At 41.2% G+C, this 22,021-nt stretch overlaps 1 protein-coding gene across 2 annotated transcripts in view; it reads left to right on the forward strand.

Annotated features, from left to right (window-relative positions):
- LOC140359350 (uncharacterized) overlaps positions 1-20,820 on the forward strand; it is a 48,926-nt gene extending 28,106 nt beyond the window's left edge. The window contains exons 1-2 of one of the 2 annotated variants that reach the window (XM_072444236.1): positions 17,030-17,158; positions 18,591-20,820. In XM_072444236.1, the coding sequence (XP_072300337.1) occupies positions 18,642-19,502 (861 nt within the window). In that variant the 5' untranslated portion in view covers positions 17,030-17,158; positions 18,591-18,641 and the 3' untranslated portion in view covers positions 19,503-20,820. Of the gene's footprint in view, positions 1-17,029; positions 17,159-18,590 lie in introns of those variants that run through there. The other variant, XM_072444238.1, reaches the window with a different exon arrangement.
- Positions 20,821-22,021: the final 1,201 nt, after the last annotated feature.

Below are 22,021 nucleotides of genomic sequence, written 5' to 3' on the forward strand. Positions count from 1 at the left end.
ACTCAAACTTCAATGCAGAAAAACTTCCATAAAAACTCTCCAAATTCCACAAACAAATGCAGTCGATTTACACCTTTGTCATCTGGAACAACTGTAACATCCTGTTTGTTCATAGGATGCTGCTGTCACTGTTCATAGCTGAGAAGAGGGCGGGACTCAATATCAACGGACAATCAATGAACTACTCTCGTCCCATATGCTCACCATCACTGGAGAAGCTTTGTACCAAATATTCTGTGGAAAAAACTATGTAGATATAGTTTTTTCATCACAAACAAGCAGAGAAAAGTATCATACAAACTCCTGCATGGCTGTTCTACAGTCAAGAGCATCCTCGGGACATTAACGCACACAACTTGTCCATTCTGTCCATCACACAGTGAAACAGGAACTCACCTTTTCTGGTCATGACCCAACACCGCCACCTTCTGGACATACTTCACTTTGTCAGATTCATTCAAAAATCTACTTCAAACTTTTCTTTTCGTTTTCAAGACATGCTCTTTGGTTTTTAAAACGATCTTTACAAACATGACATTATAAACCTCCTCATAATTCTGAAGAAAATCCATAAATCCAAATTCTTAAACAAGAAACCGCTATTAAACAAACCATTCCACTCTCCTCTCGCCCTAAAGACAAAAAAAAAAAAAAAACTACTCGATGCCTGGTCTGTATAAAACATACTCTGTACTCTCTGGCATCACCCCCTCCCCCCTTTCTTCTGTCAGTAACATAATCTAAAAGAATCATACTCTGACTGTTATTTTTGTTCACCTGCAGAAATATTATTATTATTAATACAAATGAAAAATCAGCACTACTTCCTGTGATTTTCTACTTTTATTTGTCAAATTTTCTTTACAAACTACAACTTAACATGTGTAAAACTACGATAATTATTTACCACAAGGACTGTCCCACCAAATAACCTCGTAATTAGAAAAACATGACAACTTGTCATTTAGGTTTTAGTTAAAATGTTTTTTTTAATGAATTGACTGAACTGGAGAATGTGAAAGAATGATGCAAATATGTCTTGTATGTTCAAATGTTTTGTATATTCAGGCTTCACTGACATGAAAGCAGATTATCAGAATCTATTATTATATTATTTTAGTATTTAATACGCTGAAATGGCCAGTGTGGAAGGCTAGTTTTGTGTGTTAATGTGTACAACTTACTGTTACAGCAGATGTTTGTGGCTCTCAACATCTGCTTCTGTCTGCACTCACTCTCTTACAAATATAAAAACATTACATTTATTTAAAAAAATATTCACACATAGGCTAAACATAAAGCAGAACTACTGTCATATTTTCAAAAAACACACTGGATGTTGAATTGGACATTATTGAGCTCTATTTGATTAAATACAGTATTTTATTGCATATTTTTTACCAATTTGCAGAGCTTATTTCTGTACGTTTTTAGCAAGTGTATTTATTCCTATTGTAGTGTGATGTATTGACCACCAGGGGGCAAACATGTGCCTGGCCCCGACATTCTTCACTTCAAATCCGCAAAGCGAAACTCTCACGTTAAAACCATCAACAAACGTTTTAATCGGTCACAATAATTTAGTACTTTCATTTTTTCAATCGTCTCCAACCTGTAATTTTGTTTTAAGCAAATCTAACACCAAATGGACGTCATTTAGATCCACTTTGGTGAATTCAATACAAAATAACAACAAAGATTATGAGAAATAATATCACAGAAAGAACGTGGCTTCGGCCAAACCTCATTCTAGTGGCTGTCCGTAAATGGACACAGGGCTGTTGTGTTAGTTAAACATTTGTTTGTCGTCTTGTTAAGTTATATCCTCCTGACTTTAGAAACCAAAACTGCGGCTCATGTCAAAGTAAACTGACGCTGACATGTGAAAGTGACTAAACTAGAGCATGACGCGAGTAAAAGCAGAAGTTTAGAGTAAAAGTACCTGGTCTGGGTCCGTGTCGGGTCCTCGGTCCAAATGATGAAGGGATGCGCGCGCGTGACATATAAACCCTGAGTCTGGGCCAATCACAGCGCCGCACGCGCGTCACGCCGGGCGTAAGTTTCACTTTCCGCAGAACGACTGAGAATTGTTCCTTTAGTGAGAAAACGAAAGAAAACCAAAGACAAGCGGCGCTGGAGGTGCAACATATAGAGGAGGCTATTTGACACGAGCGTGTTTTTGGTTTTTAAAGTCCAAAATGGAATATTTTACATTGACTGTATAAATACATATTTAAATACACATTTACAACTGAATCAAGTACTTTATTTCCACATTTGGTAATGATAATACAATTATGTAATTTGTGAGAAAATACATTTGACATAAAATTACATTTTTCACTTTATAAAATATCAGATTGTAAAGAGCAAAACAAAAATCTCAGTGATACTGTAACTTATAGTGCAGAGTAGCAATTACTACATGATTAGAATATAAAAAACACAAACAACTGTACCTGTTTCATAAACTAGCTTCTAAGTGGCATTAGTTACCCTGGACTACATGTGTAACATATTTAATCATCACAGACAATATTGCTATGGAAAGTTGTTCTTAAAGACCAGGGAGAAGATACATTTTCTGAAGGGGGTGCGCAAGATTCTAGGTCAACTATCGGAAGTGCGTGTAAGTAATAATACAGAATACAGTTAGGTTTCATGGCTGTGCCATATTTAACAGTGCATTTGACAAATAACATAAAACCCAGTATTTACATTTAGTCCAGTGCAAAATACGCACACAACAGAAATAACAGTGCAAATCTCAGTGAAGTGATGCAGTGTGCGCATAACGTGCCGTAAACGTAAACCACGTGAACGGATGTTGCATTCATGGACGTAGGGATTTGTAGTTTTTTTTACGGTTCAAGTAATATTACGTGGGTTTAAAGGTGGTATGGACGATTTTTTTCAGCAAATTTTTTTATCATATTTCCTCGTGGCGTGGATAAATCATTTGTCCTGCCACGTATCAATCATAAAACGCACCTATCGCTCACCTGCAGCCACGTGCGGTTCGTGCCCACGTTTCTGCGTGCCTAAGCGCATGGATCTATCATAATATAGTTCCCTCAGTGTACGGGGCAAAATGAAGACGGAGAAAGAAGTTCGAGCTGACGCAGAAGTGGACAGAAATCTAAGGGGAGACGAGCGATGCGATGCGATCCATCGCGCTAATAAACAAACGCACGTGTGTGTTGTATCAGTCCACACGGGGGAGCGCGCATGCGCACTTCCACCTGCGTTCTCAAATCGCCGAAAAATCGTCCATACCGCCTTTTATACACGCAGAAAAATATATATATTTTCGATCCCGCACATGCACACCCCTGGATCCGCCACTGAAGACATGTCATTATGGCATTCTTTCATGGGTTTTCTAATAACCAAGCCATATTTTTATGAATAGAAGTTAAAGCAACACTTTATGCTTAGCGTTATTCTTATCCAGGTAATAAACTCTACAACTACTGTGTTTGTAGTCAAGGTAACGGAGCATGGAGTTTGACACATCAGATTCAAGTCTCATCGGCTCGGATTGATAGCAAAATCAGCCGCTTTCACTTCTTCACAAATATAGTTTTTTTTCACAGCTAAACAGTCAAGGAGTTCATTCTGAATGGTTTTGGACGTACCTTTTGTACACAGATGTCTGTAAATGCAGTTTTAAAAAGTAAACACTGAAAACAAGGTGTGTGGTACATGTCTGTGTCTCCTGTGTGAACAGCGTAGCTCCGTGGCTTAAACATTACACCAGTGTCAAACATGCGGCCCACAGGCGTTTTAATCTGGCCCGCCAAACATTTCCAATTTATATGTATTGATTTTATATAGCATTTTTATTGCTAGAACTAGAAGTCCCACAATCCTTTGCAGCCACCGCCTCTCCCCCGGGCACACTTTACAGACTTGAGCAGAGGTCTGAGCGGAGAAAGAGAGGTGTAATTTTAGGAAACGCGTGGAATAAAGAAAGGAGGCGGTTTTGTGGCAGTAGCAGCGTAAGTGGTGTCTAGAATCTTCTCTCTTCTCCATACTGACACTTCTTGAGTTACTAGCTGAGTTCAGAGTATTTAAATCCAGCGCTGCCTGAGTCAGAGCCATGAATGGTCAGAGAGCATACAAACAGGAGCATTCAACTGCACTACGGGATCTCAGACACACAACAAACTACTGCACTGAAAACGCCTCTGCCTCCTCCTCTCACAGAAAAGTTATTACACGCACAGCGCGATTATTCAGTCAATGGGCACGGCAGCGCGAGCTCCGACGCTGCATTAGCCACTTTCAAAACTTTCAAAAATATAGGTTGTTTTTTGGGAAAAAGCCTAAGGCCCACTGGGATAGGCTCCCAGTGGCGTTGCGTTGCGCACTTTACAGACTTGAGTGGAGGTCTGAGTGAGGAAAAAGACCTGTGGTTTTGGAAAACACTTGGAATAAAGAAAGGAGGCGGTTTTGTGGACGTTAGAGCTGTGCTAAAAACAGCGCTAATGTAACAACAAGAAAACACACTTCTGTGATGACAGCTCTGTAAGGAAAATACCCAAACCAGAGCAAAACCTGGACAGGTCACGGGATACAGGTGAAAACACAGGTCAGAGTGTAATAAAGTATTAACATGACAGAGTAAAGCTGCTGTGAGCACTCATTTGATTCACTACATTAATAGTTTGTCACTAAAGCTTCACTAAGCTTAACGTATAAAATAGTGAGTTCATATATAAGAGAGTTTTTTTAAAGCTTCCTATAAGTCATCTGTTCTTCTACTTCTGTATCGACTTGCGTTGCAACACCGACATTTCCCCATGTGTGGACAAATAAAGGCTATCTTATCTTATTTTAAGGTCAATTATGTCAATTAGGTCAATTATTTTATGTGATAAAATGTGAATATATGATTATATTTCTGTGATGTATTTTATCTGCATAATAGTGATATTTATCTGCATCATTAGTCGAAGAGAAAAATGGGTGTGTGACAGCATTTGTTTGTGAAGGTGTTGTAAAGAATGTTGCCCCAGGGGGGGGGTGTGTGACAGCCCAGAGGAGTTTGGGTAATGTTTACCCAAGGCTTGATCTCTAGGAAAAATACCAGCTGTAAAACAAGTGCCTTGATGTGAAGCTGACCAATGAGAAATGTGACCCGCCTATTCCAGAATATCTAATAAAACCAACCAGCATGGGAAAAAACGGGGTGAGACGCAGGAGGATCACGCAGGCTGCGTACAACAGCCTGCGTGATCAGTCCCGGCGTTTTCTCCCAAGCTTGCCATACAAATGTCTGATATTTCTGTGTCGTTTCATATTCTAAGTTGAATTGTGTTCTCTATGTGTTAAGGAATAGCATCGGTGTATGTCTCATTCTTGACATTTTCTGGTCCTATCGAGCCGGACGACCAGCTGCCCTTCGCGGAGATTGACGGGTGAATCGGTGAAGTCTGTGCACAGCAGAAAGGAAGTCCACTTTTCCCGTGGCCGCCAATCGCACCTCATTCTCCGCGAGGAGAGCGCGTCGTGTCGAAGCAGCAGGAGAACACAGGCGACAAAGAAAGTCAGACAAAAACTTTGTGTGTGAAAAAGAGTTAGCCATAAAACGTTTTATGCATTAGTTTAATATTACTGTGAAATATCGTTGGTGGATGCCCAGTTTAATATTACTGTGAAATATTGTTGGTCGATGCCCAGTTTAATATTACTGTGAAATATTGTTGGTGGATGCCCAGTTTAATATTACTGTGAAATATTGTTGGTGGATGCCCAGTTTAATATTACTGTGAAATATTGTTGGTGGATGCCCAGTTTAGTATTACTGTGAAATATTGTAGGCTTTTATAGCCCAGTTTGATATTACTGAGGAAATATTGTAGGCTTTTTTGCCCAGTTTGATATTACTGAGGAAATATTGTAGGCTTATGTACGAGATAAGTTTCTCACATAAGCAGGGAGTTTGATATTGCTGGAAAAATATTGGTTGGCTTTGTGTAGATAAGTTTCTCACATAAAGGAGTTAGATTGCTCACCACGAGTTAAGTTTCTCACAGGAAAGAAAGTTATGATGCCTTATGCCGAGTTGTTACTGACATAAAGATGGGTGAATGTAAGCGCTGTGCACGAGCGAAATAAGTAAGAGGGAAGTGTGAATGTGTGAATCAGGATTAATAAGTGATTAACTAACAAATGTGAATCACAATTAATCATACAAGGGTCACAAGGCATTATTCTGAGAGATCTAAAATTTGCAGTCACGGGTGAATCTTTAAACACCTAGCATTATCTCCGGTGGAAAATCAATAAGAAATTCTACTAGAAGCTTGAGATATGACGTGACTGTAAAGCAAGTAGCATTTCTCTCAGACGACCGAGACCACATAATGCCAAAATTATCACCCCAAACTGTAAAAGGAAAAGTCAGAGGATTTTGGAGGGAGACTTCCATGCTCAGATGACGTGGCAGAGAGGGGGAGATAAGGGGGGTCAACAAGGCAGGAGAAGGGAAAGCAGTTCAGAGGACGCTCTGAATGAATGAATTAGGCGAACTAAACCCAGCTGGTTTTAAATTTTAGTATTTTAACAAATTTTAAGGGTTTTTGTTGGATTGACAACAATCAATTGTAAAGATTTTATTAAACTTGATAAGAGATGAAGATGAATTCAGATTTTTATAGATGGCCAATTTTTTGGGGAATGTGATCACAAGACAGGACACTTCCTGTCCCCGACATAGAATACAAAAGTTGTGTTTTTACGGTATCGCGTTTTTTGTGTGCACCAAACAAAGCTACATTTTGTTTTGTTTTGTTTTATTTTTGGACTTGATGAAAATGATCTTTTTGGACTTAATGCATGACTAGATGTTAGGCCTGGAAGTGATAATATGGGTAAATGAGTGACTACTGATGTTTTTGGACATAGGAGTAGAACGGGCAGTAAGTAAAGTGATAGTAAAAGTTATATCAGTAACTTATTTATTTGTATTATCATGAAGAAACCTCTATTGCGATGTAGACGTAAGTGAGGGAATAAGTTAAATAGTGACGTGCAGAGGTCCTCCTTGGAAAGACATGACTGTGTGTCATTAACTAAAGGCAAACAACACCAAGTGGGGGGACATGGGAGGACACCAAGTCATAAAAGATAGTCAGAGATAAGGGGCTATTGACTGGGAAATAATTTGGGGAGAGGACTCAGGATGGAGCAGATGTTGTTATCTTTACGGATCACAGGGACACCAACGGCAACACCTCAGGGGGAGTTGACTGATGAGTAATAGGAAAAGTTAACATTAACAGGGAAATAATTTGACATTCTAAAGGAAATACCTGAAGGATTGTTGAGATTCAATCAAGAATTGAATAGATTTAAATAAGACAATATCATCTAAATTTAGACGCTATAGAAGTTATGAAACCAGTGATAACAGGACTTAAACATTACAGGACTCAGGTCGGAGCCACAACTCTAAGTAGGCAACAAGGGGAAAAACAGGTTGATAAGAGATGTGCCTTATGGACAAGGGGAAGGTTTAGAATCATTTTGATTTTTAATACACATATAGACTTGCTAGAACAAACTAATACACAATGTTTGTAAAGCATCACATGAGCAGGTGTGAGAGATTGAGTTTGGAACTCACCTGAAGCACATATAGAAGATTAGCACGTATTACATTAGATGTGTGACCTCATGCAGGCCACACCACAAGAGGAGATGGGAAACTTTATGTTAATTATGTGATGAAGGATTCAAAGTTGTGAACTGACCCTTATGGCCAGCTCAACGGGGAATTATTGGGATAATTATTATTGTTTGACGTATTTGAATCACACACACACACACACACCCACACACACCCATACATACATACATACATACATACGAGCGCACACGTGGAGACCAAACATTTAGAGTTTAAAACATTTAGAGTTTGAAACAAATGGTGGTAAAACAGATAGGTTTGGCAGTGTCGGATTACAGACACAGACACATGGGCCGACGCCTTTGAGGGAGGGGCTCAGCCAGGGATTTGAGCACTGAACTGTGAAAGGTCAAGAGGTGACATTGCGGAGTTGGAGTGACAGACGCAATTCCATCTTTTCCTTGATTACATCGTTGTAAGCTATCTGGATGATTGAATTTTGTTTAAATGTAGAAGTTTGAGAAATGGGCAAGGCCATGTCTCAAAAAGGAGGGATATGGACTAGTAAACAAATATTCAGAATCAATAATTACAAAAAAAAAAAAATTGTAAACAAGAAAACTGTTTGAAATACATTGAACTGTCGAAAAGACTTTGTTTATCACCGCAGCAAGATCGTGTTGGAGATGTGGTGTTTACAGAGACGAGCCAAGTGGACGGAGCCACACAGTGTCGTTCTCACCATTGGAGGGACGAGATCATGGGTGCAGCAGACAACACAGCACCAGATCCATATGCAATCTACAAGACGCAGGACTTCGTTTGTATGAGTTTTGTCCAGAGTCTACGGTAGAGTACGATACTCTGCTACAATGAACGAACACAGAGACCACAGTGCGTAAAGTGCTATACTCTGCTACGATGAATGGGAGCGAGAGGCTACGGTGCGCAGAGTACCATACTCTGCGAAAAGAATCAACAGTTATTATCATCACAAGTGATGACGGTAATATGGGTGCTGAACACCTGTATTATGCGCCGGACAATCGGGACAATCAACATACACAACTGTGTATACCTGTAAATGGGAAATAGAGGGAAGAAAATAAGTGATCAAAATAAAAGGTTATGAAATGTGTAATGTGAAATGTGAAATGTATAATGTACAATTGACATGACAGTAGCTGAAGAAACACAATGGCATATTATACAGCCACCATTGTTTACACTAACTAAGATAGTTTTTTTATCTGCTACAACATAACTACATGCAATGTTAATGAGATTATGAATTGAGATGGGAAATGTACCAGTTCATATGTGTCAAAGGTGTGACCGAAGCGAGCAGCGGAAGAAGGTCTCTTAAGAAACCAATCGAGGACGTATGGTGGTGTGGGGACACTTGTGGGACGTTGTGCCTATGTATCCCTTTTGTGGCCAGCCATGGTCAGAACAAAGACCAGCATCACCCAGAACCATACCGCAGGGTCAAGGTCGAGAGGTTAGCGGACAATCTGGTTCCAGTAGCACCTGATACTACGTATTTGATTCTATTGGGGTGTCCAGAGGTCCCTGACAAGTCAAACTGACTGACCAGAGAGCAGCGGGTTTAAGGGCTTTCCGCTTGTACTTCTATATTTCCCATCACACCGCACAAAATTATAGACAAGATAAATTGTCTGTTTGTCAAATTACAGAGATTGACCAATCCGACTCAAAATTTAGGACAGTAATGGCAGTAGACATGTTGTGGGCCGAGAGAAAAGAAGTCTGTTCAATGTTGAGAACTGTGCATAACTTTTGTGTGTAAAAGTGTCATTTTAACACCAATATAAAAGACATGTTGAAAACTGAAAAGAGTAATGTGTTTGGCATATGAAACAGTGACTAATGCTTTGATAAACAGGAGGGAAATGTGATAAACAGGAGGGAAATGTGATAAAATATGAATATATGATTTCTGTGATGTATTTTATCTGAATAATAGTGATATTTTATCTGCATCATTAGTCAAAGAGAAAAATGGGTGTGTGACAACATTTGTTTGTGAAGGTGTTGTAAAGAATGTTGCCCCAGGGGGGGTGTGACAGCCCAGAGGAGTTTGGGTAATGATTACCCAAGGCTTGATCTCTAGGAAAAATACCAGCTGTAAAACAAGTGCCTTGATGTGAAGCTGACCAATGAGAAATGTGACCCGCCTATTCCAGAATATCTAATAAAACCAACCAGCATGGGAAAAAACGGGGTGAGACGCAGGAGGATCACGCAGGCTGTTGTACGCAGCCTGCGTGATCCTCCTGCGTCTCACCCGGCGTTTTCTCCCAAGCTTGCCATACAAATGTCTGATATTTCTGTGTCGTTTCATATTCTAAGTTGAATTGTGTTCTCTATGTGTTAAGGAATAGCATCGGTGTATGTCTAATTCTTGACATTTTAACGCGCATTAACGCAGGTCGGATTCCCCTGGTCTGCACCAGTTCTAAAGCCTCGTACAAACCGCTGCGGCCGAATCGCGCCCGACGCAGAATTTGAGCTCGTGTACATTAGAAAGACAAACGCACCGGACGAGCGTTCTCGACGCGCCGGACTCATGTCCGTAAAATACACTCAGCAGCAGACGTGCGTCCGAGTCGTCCTGCACATGCTCAGTGGAGGAGTTGTGCTGTGTTGCTTTTCTCGTGGTGTAAATGGAGTTTAATGTAGGACCATGGCTTTGGTTTATTAACTTTACAAAGTCAGCTGATAGGCGCCAGCCGAGGCAACCCGGGGACGGGCGCCGTAGCTGGGGAGATCCGCGAGAAGGGCCCGGTGCGTGTCTTTATCAGCTGAAAACGTGAATAATCTGGTGCCTTAGCAACTGGCTTAGTGCAGAGGAGTAAAAAAAACACCCAGTTTTAGGAATCTACCAACTTTTCTGGTTCTTTTCAATGCCCTGGCAGTGGCAATAAGCTTTAGTTTTGTGTTTGATCACATTGTTTAAGTTAAAATGTACACAATGTATTTATTTGTATTTAACTGGTTAAGTGTTTGTTTGCACAACTAATGTTATGGCGCTTTAGTGTCAAGTTCTAAGAATTTACAAACAGTACTGAAGTGTTTTCTGGTTTAGGGACATTTGGTACTAGACTGGTTCTAATGCTCCTAAAATGTGTTTTGAGTGTCTAATGTTTAATGAGATTACAATGTTTCTGACGTTCCCTCTGAAGTGGCCTGTTCATCTTTAATGATTGTGGCTCAGGATTTTGTGGCAAGTGAATACTTAATATTTTATTTAACTGCTACTGAATAAAAATGCTCATGCACTTTACACTTCTTTTGAATTCATTTTGAATTTTGCACGTAAAAATGCGATTAATCGTGATTAATCAGGGAAATAATGCGATTAATCACGATTAAAAATTTTAATCGTTGCCCAGCCCTAGAAATAATATCATATAATATAAGTCCATGTTCCGGTTCCTGCTGCTGATGCATTAATATCAACTCAGTCTTTCGAAAACCTGCTGCAGATTTGTGAAAAAGTAGAAAAATTCACATTGCTTTTTTATGAGGCTCAGGGGCGATATATATATATATATATATATATATATATATATGTATATATATATATATATATATATTTTTTTTTTTTTAAACTCTTTCTCACCTTCCGCGGGTGGTCTCTATTTGAGCTTGAGGGTTCTGCGCAGTATCTTTGTTGTTCCTAGCACTGCACTTTTCTGGACCGAGATGTCTGATGTCTTTCCTGGGATCTGCTCAAGCCATTCCTCCAGTTTGGGGGTCACTGCCCCAAGTGCTTCGATCACTACAGGCCACTACCACCGATACCTTCACGCTTCAGACCTTCTCCAGCTCCTCTCTGAGGCCTTGGTAATTCTCTAGTTTCTCATTCTCCTTTTTCCGGATGTTACCATCCCATGGTACTGCAATGTCCACCACCACGGCTTTCCTCTGCACCTTGTCCACCACCACTATGTCCGGTTGGTTCGCCATTACCATTCGGTCTGTCTGTATCGGGAAGTCCCAGAGGATCTTGGCTTAGTCATTCTCCACCACCTTTGGAGGTGTTTTCCACCTTGTCCTTGGGGTCTCCTGCCCGTACTCTGCACAGATGTTTCTGTACACTATGCCAACCACCTAGTTATGGCGCTCCATGTATGCTGTCCCTGCCTGCATCTTGCATCCTGCAGTTATGTGCGGGAGGGTCTCAGGGCCCCCTCTGCACACCCTACACCTTGGGTCTTGGTAGATCTTGGCCTCTATTGATCTGGTGTTCAGGGCCTGCTCCTGTGCTGCCATGATCAGGGCCTCTGTGCTGTGTCAGACCGGCTTTTTCTAGCCATTGGTAGTATTTCGTGATATCCGCCACTTCAGTTATGTTCTGGTGGTACATCCCATGTAGGGGCGTGTCCTCCCATGATGGTCCCTCCTCCAGCACCTCATCATCCTCTATTCCCCATTGTCTCATTCAGGATGAAAAGTATTTTTGATGTTGTTTTCATTCCTAAGCCTGGTCCGGAGCAGGTAATGAGTCCATGGCCTGTTGCCATGGAGATGTACCCTGATAGAAAGTGACCCAGCTGGTACTGCCGAACCAGGTTTAACCTGAAGTGACCTCGCCAACCTCTAATGCAGCCATAGTACAAGCCTCAAGTTTAGAAAGAGTGTAAAGATGTACTGTAAACATATACTTGTGCTGTGGACTGGCCAGAGTAGAACTTTCTTACCGATTTCTCGTCTTTGTTTTTGCACTCATCATCCATTTGTTGTACTTTTATCTGAGGAAAGACGGGACAAACAGGTTAGAAACAGGAAGCTGACAGAGAAACTAAACCTTGTTTAGTCTTCTATGCTAGACTGTTTTGAGGGCAGTTATAAATTAATAATACAAATATTTGTAGGTTCAACCACCGGCTGCAAATAGATCTGTCACTAAACGCACATTACGAACTAAAACAGACTCATTTACAAAGGCCCTTCATGTGGAGCCCAATAGAAGCAAATCCATTGACCAAGCACTGCACAACTATGTGTGGAACAATGAAACTCACTACACACAAACTTCAGCTATCACAAATTCAGTAGAAGCCGGTGGCCTACATTTTCTAGATTTTACTTCTTTAAAGGTCCCATAACATGCAAAATCGACTTTTCAGAGCCTTTACCCTTCTTACATTGCTATATGTGCTTCATATATGTACCCAGAGTGTTTTTTGATTGATTCCCGCAGTGTTTAGCTATATTACAGACGATCTCCTTTCCTCAAATCTCCAAACTGACGGGCGGTGGGGCAAGACCGCGTCATAAGGGCAAGCACGCGTCATAACCCTCCCCTTCCCCCTCCCCCCTCTCCACCCACCTCCCGCCTGCCGCCTCCCGCCCCCTTCCCCCCGGCGCTTCTGCAGGCTCGTGTCTCCCTACAAGCCCCGGAGTTTTTCTGCTTCGATTTACGACGAAACACGGTTCAAAGAGGCCCAAAACGTCATTAATGATATCGCACTCTTTACTATTATCACAATGGTGAAGGTTTATGTGGCAGTTGATGCAGCAACCAGGAAAATAAACGGAGAGAAGTTCTATCCGATACCGAAAAACCAGGAAATAAGAGCGCGATGGACATAAGACTTTTATATATATATATATATATATATATATATATATATATATATATATATATATATATATACACGCTGTAGAAGTAACACCAGATTTATTTAGTCTCAAAGTAGTGTTGATCTGAAGTTCTATCGTTTCTCACTCACTCGCGCGCACCGCGGAGCTAACAGCTACGTCACGGGTGGGCGGGGCACACACGCGCTCTAATGGCCCGTTCAAACCGCAAACGCCTATTCGCGAGTTATGGCGAAGTTGGACGTATGAAGAAAACCGCAAATACGCCGCGTTCTCGACGCAGCGGAGCAGAGACGAAATATAATAAGCAGACGCGTGTTTGCCGCGTGCGCATGCGCAGTGGAGGTGTTGTCAGTCTGGCTTCTCTAATGGCGGATCAAAGTTGAGAAAGTGCCTTTTGCGTATTTGCTCTTCAAAGCCCAAAAACGGAGACGCTCGGCGGCGTGTCTGGAACCACCAGTGATCCGAGTTTAGTCAATAACATCATTTGCTTCAAGACTGGATAAACATCGCTCTCAGCTGTAGTTTCGTTTGTCCCGGGTCCTGTTTGATGACTTGTTTTCCTGCATTGGTGCGCGGACATGTACCAGGACAACAACAACTACAGACGCCTGTCCATCAGTCCATCAGGTCAGTACAGAAATATTCATGTCTGAGCGCAATAATCAAGTGTATCTTCTGTGTATGTGCTGTGTATGTGCTGTGTATGTGCTGTGTATGTGCTGTGTGTATGCTGTGTATGTGCTGTGTATGTGCTGTGTATGTGCTGTGTATGTGCTGTGTGTATGCTGTGTATGTGCTGTGTATGTGCTGTGTATGTGCTGTGTATGTGCTGTGGTTGTGTATAAAACCAATGAAAAGTACATAGATAGTAAAAATTAAACATAGTTTTCATAGCGTTAATATGTTGTTATAGTGCACCATTTAAAATTCGATTGTGGTATATTTAATGAAAGTACAAGTAAACTAAATTTAGGCTATATAGTTATTTGTTTGTTTTATTATTCAGACCTCTTGCCACTGGGGATTTCTACAGGATAATCACCAGCAGCTTCTGTCTACAACAGAGGACTGGACGTCCACAACAGAGGACTGGACGTCCACAACACAGAGGACTGGACGTCCACAACACAGAGGACTGGACGTCCACAACACAGAGGACTGAACGTCCACAACACAGAAGTGTTTTTGATAAAGGGATTTTCATATTTATAGCAAAGACCACAAGCTCCCTCAAGATTGAGCCCAAATGTCATGTTGTTTACACAGAATGAGATAAAGTTAAATGAATAAAACAGTGAGAAGCTTCTCAGCTCTTTAGTTCTCTGTTCTCTTTACTTCTGCACCTACTTGTGCGTTGTAACACTGAAATTTCCCCACTGTGTGGACTAATAAAGGATTATCTCATCTTGTCCTTGTTTGTTTTTGTTTATGATCTTGAATTGTGGTAAATTAAATAAGTACATCTTTAAATAGCCACTGAATTTCCCACAAACTCCCCAGTATTATATATATGAAAAAGATGCATGTAAACAGGACACACATTTTATAATATAAAATAATTTATTTTAACAGTAAATAACTATATATATATATATATAGATATAGATATAGATATATCTATACATATATCTATATATCTATATCTATCTATATATATATATATATCTTTATATATATATATATATCTTTATATATATATATACATATATATATACATATATATATATATATATATACACACATATATATATATATATATACATATATATATATATATATATATATATATACATATATATATATATATATATATATATCGTCTGCCATTGTTGTGGTGCCGGTTCTTCTCGGGGGAAATGTGTGCGTACATCACCGGAGCGTCATCTCTGAATAAGCATTGAAGCTTATTCGCCCGTCAAAGCGTCTCGAGCGGAAAACGCAAAAGCGCGCCCGCCTCGCCGCGCTCCTCGGCGAATCGCGCCGCAAATAAGTGGAAACCGCGCCGCAAAAACGCAGGAGGTGCTCGACGCGCGTTTACATAGACTTTGAATGTAAACTGGACGCTTTTGCCGCACCGGTCTGAACGGGCCATGAGACTACGTCACGGGTTGGGCGGGGGAGCCAGATCGCTCTTCACAAGGGTGGGGGCGAATATCAAATCAAGCCGTTTGCATTTCCGGGTTGGTGAGGGGGTCCAAGGTCTGGGTGATATTTCTTAACTATTATGTTAAGGGTGTTGCACAACACTTATTATTATCAATTATACACTTAGGATAGACTACGAAACGTGAAAAAAGCATGTTATGGCACCTTTAAGTTACACATTAAAAATCAATTGGCTTCGTGACCTCACAACCCTGATTGTGTCTGGAACCACATTCCCACTGGAATATTCTCCAAACTGGGCAGTATCCCTCTATTACTCAAACCTCAATGCAGAAAATCTTCCACAAAAACTCTCCAAATTCCACAAACAAATGCAGTCGATTTACACAACTGTGGAACAACTGTAACATCCTTTAGTTGGTCTCTGCACTGCCCCCTGTGGCTCAGAGAAGAGACTTTAAAGCAGCTCTGCTTGTGTACAAGTCTCTCCATGGCCTAGCACCAAAGTACATCTTGGATATGTTAGTGCCATATGAACCATCTCGGACTGTGAGGACCTCATGGACCGATCTCCTGCTGGTGCCAGAGTCAGGACTAAACATGGACCGGCCTCCTGCAGGTGCCAGAGTCAGGACTAAACATGGACCGGCCTCCTGCAGGTGCCAGAGTCAGGACTAAACATGGACCGGCCTCCTGCTGGTGCCAGAGTCAGGACTAAACATGGACCGGCCTCCTGCTGGTGCCAGAGTCAGGACTAAACATGGACCGGCCTCCTGCAGGTGCCAGAGTCAGGACTAAACATGGACCGGCCTCCTGCTGGTGCCAGAGTCAGGACTAAACATGGACCGGCCTCCTGCTGGTGCCAGAGTCAGGACTAAACATGGACCGGCCTCCTGCTGGTGCCAGAGTCAGGACTAAACATGGACCGGCCTCCTGCTGGTGCCAGAGTCAGGACTAAACATGGACCGGCCTCCTGCTGGTGCCAGAGTCAGGACTAAACATGGACCGGCCTCCTGCTGGTGCTGAGTCAGGACTAAACATGGGGAATCTGCATTTCAGTTTGATGCAGCTAAAATCTGGAACATTCTTCCTGAAGATGTGAGACAGGCTTCTACTCTGACAATGTTCAAATCTAAGCTAAAAACAGTTTTGTTTAGCTGCGCATATGACTGAAAGGATTTTTTCTTTGCACTCTTCTCTTTTGTTCGTGATTTTATTAGTTTAAACAATCAGTTGGATTGATAATTTTAAATTTAGTTAATTGTATTGTATTTCTGTTTCTGTAATTTCTTTGTGATTTGAATGCATTTTTCCTGCTGTGTGAAGCACTTTGAATTGCCTTGTGTATGAAATGCGCTCTACAAATAAACTTGCCTTGCCTTAGTTTTCAAGAACAAGTCACTGTTTGTTCATAGCTGAGAAGAGGGCGGGACGCAATATCAACGGACAATCAAATATTTATCACCTTACTGCATTTATTCACTACACTGCGTAGGTTAGGCTTGTAGGTTACCATGGCGACGTTCACTCTAGCCTGCATTACAGTTCCCTCATTGGCTCTGGTGGCTGAGGATCGTGCTGTTCCTCCCCTCACTAGATGGTGCTGTAGTCTCTCCTCCGCACAAACCCACCGGAGCAGCCTCGTCCGTGTGGATCCCCCCCTGCCCCCGCTGTCCCCCTCGGAGCAGCCTCGTCCCGGTGCCGCAGACCCGTCCCCACCATCTCCAGCTGACAGCGGTGACACCACGGCCGGTCGGGGATGCGGAGAGCCCCGGCGCATCTGTGCGTAAAGCGAGCGCTCCAGCCCGAGCCCGTTTGCATGCTCGCGCTGCGTCTGACTGTCGTTGCATTGTGCGTGTGTGGAAGTCTGCATGTCGAGAGAGTTGTCATTTCATTCACCTAGGCCTCCCCATGAACGTGTATTTAGTGCGCTCTATGACTATTGTGAACGGGTTATTTTTTGAAGCAGATGCCTAAAATGTGCAAAACGCCAAACGCAACTGTGCTGTGGACAATAGTCATTTTACATTTCATTGTAAACTGCAAAATTGATCTAAAATGGCTAACTAATAGAAACAGGTCCATTGACTTCTTGTTTAAAAAAAAGAAAAAGGCAGAACTGCTAAGCCCCGCCTCTTCATAGTCTCTAAATGCAACAGTCAAACTGCAGACAGCCTCTCAGACCTGTGCACATACCCACAGTTTGAGAAACACTTCTCTCTGCTATTGAGTATGTCATGTAGAAGTAAGGCTGCAATGTACTGCACAAGTATCAATGTTGCAATATTGGCAAAACAATGATTTATATTGCAACAAACTAAATATGTCACAATAAGACCAAGCGCCTCCATCTGACAGATATGTACCGTTTTTAAAAATGAAAATGTTGAAAACAGGCGACATTTTGCTGCTCTGTTTTTATTTGGACAGTTTGACTGATACAATACGGCACAAACATTTTAACATAACTGATATGAAAATATGAAAGTAGGACTGTCTCTAACAATTATTTTAGTGTTTGACTAGTCAACAATAATTGTTTTGATTAGTCGACTGTACATTGAGACTTTAATACATTATCAACAAAATACAGGTTGAAATATGGTGACATACATCTATGAATCTATAAATAAAGTGTATTATTGATGAAAATCAGACATTGTTTAAATATTTTTGACATTATGATTTGATAATGTTGCTGTCTTTGTTATAAAATGGCATTTTTTTGTCCTGTAAGTTTCAGTGGACGGCCATTGTAGGTTTGGAGTTGAGCCACTCGTGAACAGGTATAATCTAACCCTGCTTAAAACCTCTCCACAACTTCCTCCTTCAACTTCTTACAGCAATTGTTGGCACTCAGAGAAAATACTTGAATACTTTAGCACGCTGCTCTGTTCAGTTTTATATATTTTTTTAAAATGTATAATTTTCCTTCCACTTCACAATTGTCAACACAATTTTGTGTTGCTCTTTAACAAAAAATTCCAATAAAATGTATTTGAGTTGTAATCATGACGTGACAAAATGTGGAAACAATTATTTTTATACTAGTCACAAATAGTTGATTATGTTGAGCCCTCTCAAAAAGTATATCACAAAATCAATATTGCAGTACATGACAACCAGTCACATATCGCATTTTCAAGACCCTTTTCAAGAGTTTGACTTTCCAGGTTCTTTTACAATAACATGAGCTGTTTGTCATTGTTTGCAGAGTTCATATGAGGTGCCGACCTGAGGCAGCTCTTGTTTTGGCGGTGGCACTATGGTGATCGACAGTCCCATGCTGGATGACGCTCCTCAGAGGCTGTGCTCTGTGTGCGGCTGCAGCTTCACCCCTCAGACCAGCCACTCCCACAGCCCCGCCAAGTGTGCGTCCTGTGAGCGCGGCAGCAGCAGCAATGTCCGACGACGGCAGAGGCGCGCCCGACTGGAGCCGCACTCCTGTCACGTGTGCCACAAGACCTTCATCTCCTCAGCGCACCTCAACCTCCACCTGGCCTCTCACAGCAAAGAAAAAAAATTCCGCTGTCCCGTCTGCGGCAAGTACTTCAAGCAGAAGTCGCACCTGGTGGCCCACCGGCTGATCCACACGGGGGAGCGGCCTTTCAAGTGCCCCGAGTGCGGGAAGCGCTTCGGTCGCGCGTCGCACCTCAAGACCCACCGCAGGATCCACTCCGGAGAGAAGCCCTTCCAGTGCTCCGTCTGCGGCAAGTCTTTCACCCAGAAGTCGGGATTGATGGCACACGTCCAGCGCCACGGCAACGAGAGGCTGCCAACCCCGTCGAAAAGCCAGAAACCACAGCCTCCGAGCGGACCGGACGATTTGAAGTGCGGGGTCTGCTGCCGGACGTTTGTGAGGTCGTCGTACTACAGGCTGTGCAAGAGGCTGAGGAGGGGTTATCGGCCCTACCACTGCCGAGTGTGCAACAAGACCTTTGCCAAGCTAGAGTCCTTTGGCAATCACTGCGACAAGCACCTCCGGCTGAAGAAGGAGAAGAAGGACAGGAAAGAGGAGCTGGAGGAGAGCGCTCTGTCACTCACGCCGCAGTCCTCTGTCAGTGAGTCTTTACCAGAGATGCACAGCAGCCACAAAGCGAAGGCCAAAATCAAAACGGAGTCCTGACAATGTTAATGTCAATGTCATTGTTGTTTTTGTTCAGTGTTATACTACCCTTAAAATCCAAATACTTTGATACAGCAGAGATGTACTGGTATGAGTGGAATTAGACGCTGGAGAGTGATAATGTTTACACTCTACTTACTACTTAAACTCACAGTGCATATTACATGTTTCTCTGCTAATTACTTTGTTTCTGTGGTAAATATTTATGGTCAGTCAAGTCCCAGTTTGTGAAGAAAAGTTGGGAACAAGAAGTTACAAGAAGTGTGCTCGCTGGTGGTGCAGTGTTACCATGGACACAAAATTCACAAATTCACTTTCCGTTGCTCAAATTCTTACACTTGGCTGATCAAATTGAACAATCCTTCACATACAAATGAATGGTGAAGCCAATCCACATATTTAAGTGTATTTATTATAAGATATAAGAAATAAAATGTTTATTTCATGATATTTATATCATTTATCCACTCCTCGCCAGTAACATGAACAAGAGGATGTTTAGTGTCACTAGAGTCTTACCAGAAGCACAAAACATCTACACTTAAAGCTATTTATCCTTTAGCTCAGATGCTAGTTTTACACACTATTTATCATCTTCAATAAAACACTAAAATGTTTACACACTCAACAAAGGCTTTGAACGAGGCTTTGTCATAAATGTGGTGGGTACCTGCCCAAACCCTCTTGAATATTCATAACTTGTGCGTGCTAAAGCTAACGGCGATAGGACAGATACTACAGGGGACCGGCTCTGGAGTCCCCCAAATCCTCCCGGACCAGCAGAGTCGTGAAGTGGTTGATAGCATGAGCCTCCAACGCTGAAACTATAGTTATGTGTTATGAGTCAAAACTAGGCAAGATTTGTTTTTTCTGTAAATTTAATTATGTTAACTATGTTTTAGTGAAATTACTAATGTAACTTGTCATATGCACTTAAACCATTTTGCACTTTTGCAGTATCCACAGAGAGAAAATGTTACATGTTTTATGCATTAAAGTCTGTGTTTGGACGCCGCGACAACCAGGAGACATGGTTCTGGTGAGACCGTGCACTTGGACTTAACCTGTGCTATTACTTTGTTGTGCTCTCTATAGCCATGTGACCGCTCCTCTCTTTGTTCTATTGGCTACATTTGCATTGGGGGGGAAAATAGAATTGTAAGACGAATGTAGAAATGTAAAATATTTATTACACAGTCATTATATTAATCAAAATATGTTGTTTGCACTATTTACTAAATCGATGTAAATATAAATGTAAATATATTTTAAAGGTAATTTCAAGTTTACATGCACAATAAATTGCGTGTCCATTAAAGACATTGTAGTCTCTATTTGACAAATACAATCACATAAAATAAAAGACAAACAACAAAGTGCAGGCAAAACTTAAATGTTACAGGTCACAAATTAGATTAACTAAAGTATTTGATTTACCACAGCATGCAAATTCACAAATGATAAGTCAGATTAGAATTTAGTATATTTTTGTGGTTGAAATTGCGTTTTAGATTTAACTATTACACAGCTGTAAAAATGTACTTTGAAACCAATAAAAAGTTTCAGAAGTACTTTTATATTCTTGATAAATGAGACTCCTCTGACTCTAGGCATTTCATAAAGTGGATATTATAAAGGTCTGAGAGTCTGAAGGTGACATTGTGTTTTAACAATACACGTGTCGTAACACACGTGTTGTAACACATTTCTACATACATTTCAATCCTTTGTTATGATAAATACAAACAATGTTCACAGCAAATGAGCAAATAGAGCATTTATCCATTTGCTAATTTCCTGTGAACATTTAATCTGCTTCTCTTTTGCACTGTCATCCTTCGAGGCAACTGCTGTTGTGATTTTGTGATTATTATGACATTATACATAAAAATATGTATGATAATGTTTCCATTGAATGTGCTGTGGTGGAACGGCGTTTTCATTTACGACCGTTTGGTCCTGTCACCTCCACATGGGAAACGTCTTTGTTCCCAGCTAAGGACAGAAGAAAACAAACAATTATTCAAACTTTTACTTCAATGAGTGTTCAGATTTGAAAGAATGTGTGTTTGTTGGAAAAGCCATAATAATGAGTACAAATCTTTCCATGTTTACATTTATTCAATTACAGGCTGTTTTATTGCACAACAATCCCTTGAAAATCTTGCATTCTTACAGTGAGTGTGCTCCCCCTCCACAGATCTGACCTGTAACTTGGAAATACTATGGAAATACAAGAGCAATTAGGCTCCAAATATGGCCGTAAGTTTATACTATCAGGCAACACATTATTTATTATGTGCATTTGAGGTTTGAGTTATGAAAAAAGGAAATTATAGATTGATTTAAATGTATAATTTTTTTAATAATGTGGAAGCTTTAATATAAGCCGTGTGAGGGCATGTGGTGCCCAGTCAGGACTAAACATGGGGAATCAGTGTTTCAGTTTCATCGGCTTAAAATCTGGCCTCTAAACCAATCCAGGCTCCAAACAGTTCTGTTTAAATGTGCATATGAAA

Source organism: Eucyclogobius newberryi, unplaced genomic scaffold (genome assembly GCF_026437365.1).
Source record: "Eucyclogobius newberryi isolate DKJ021-1_F unplaced genomic scaffold, fEucNew1.0.hap1 SCAF_14, whole genome shotgun sequence".
NCBI classification, from domain to species: domain Eukaryota; kingdom Metazoa; phylum Chordata; class Actinopteri; order Gobiiformes; family Gobiidae; genus Eucyclogobius; species Eucyclogobius newberryi.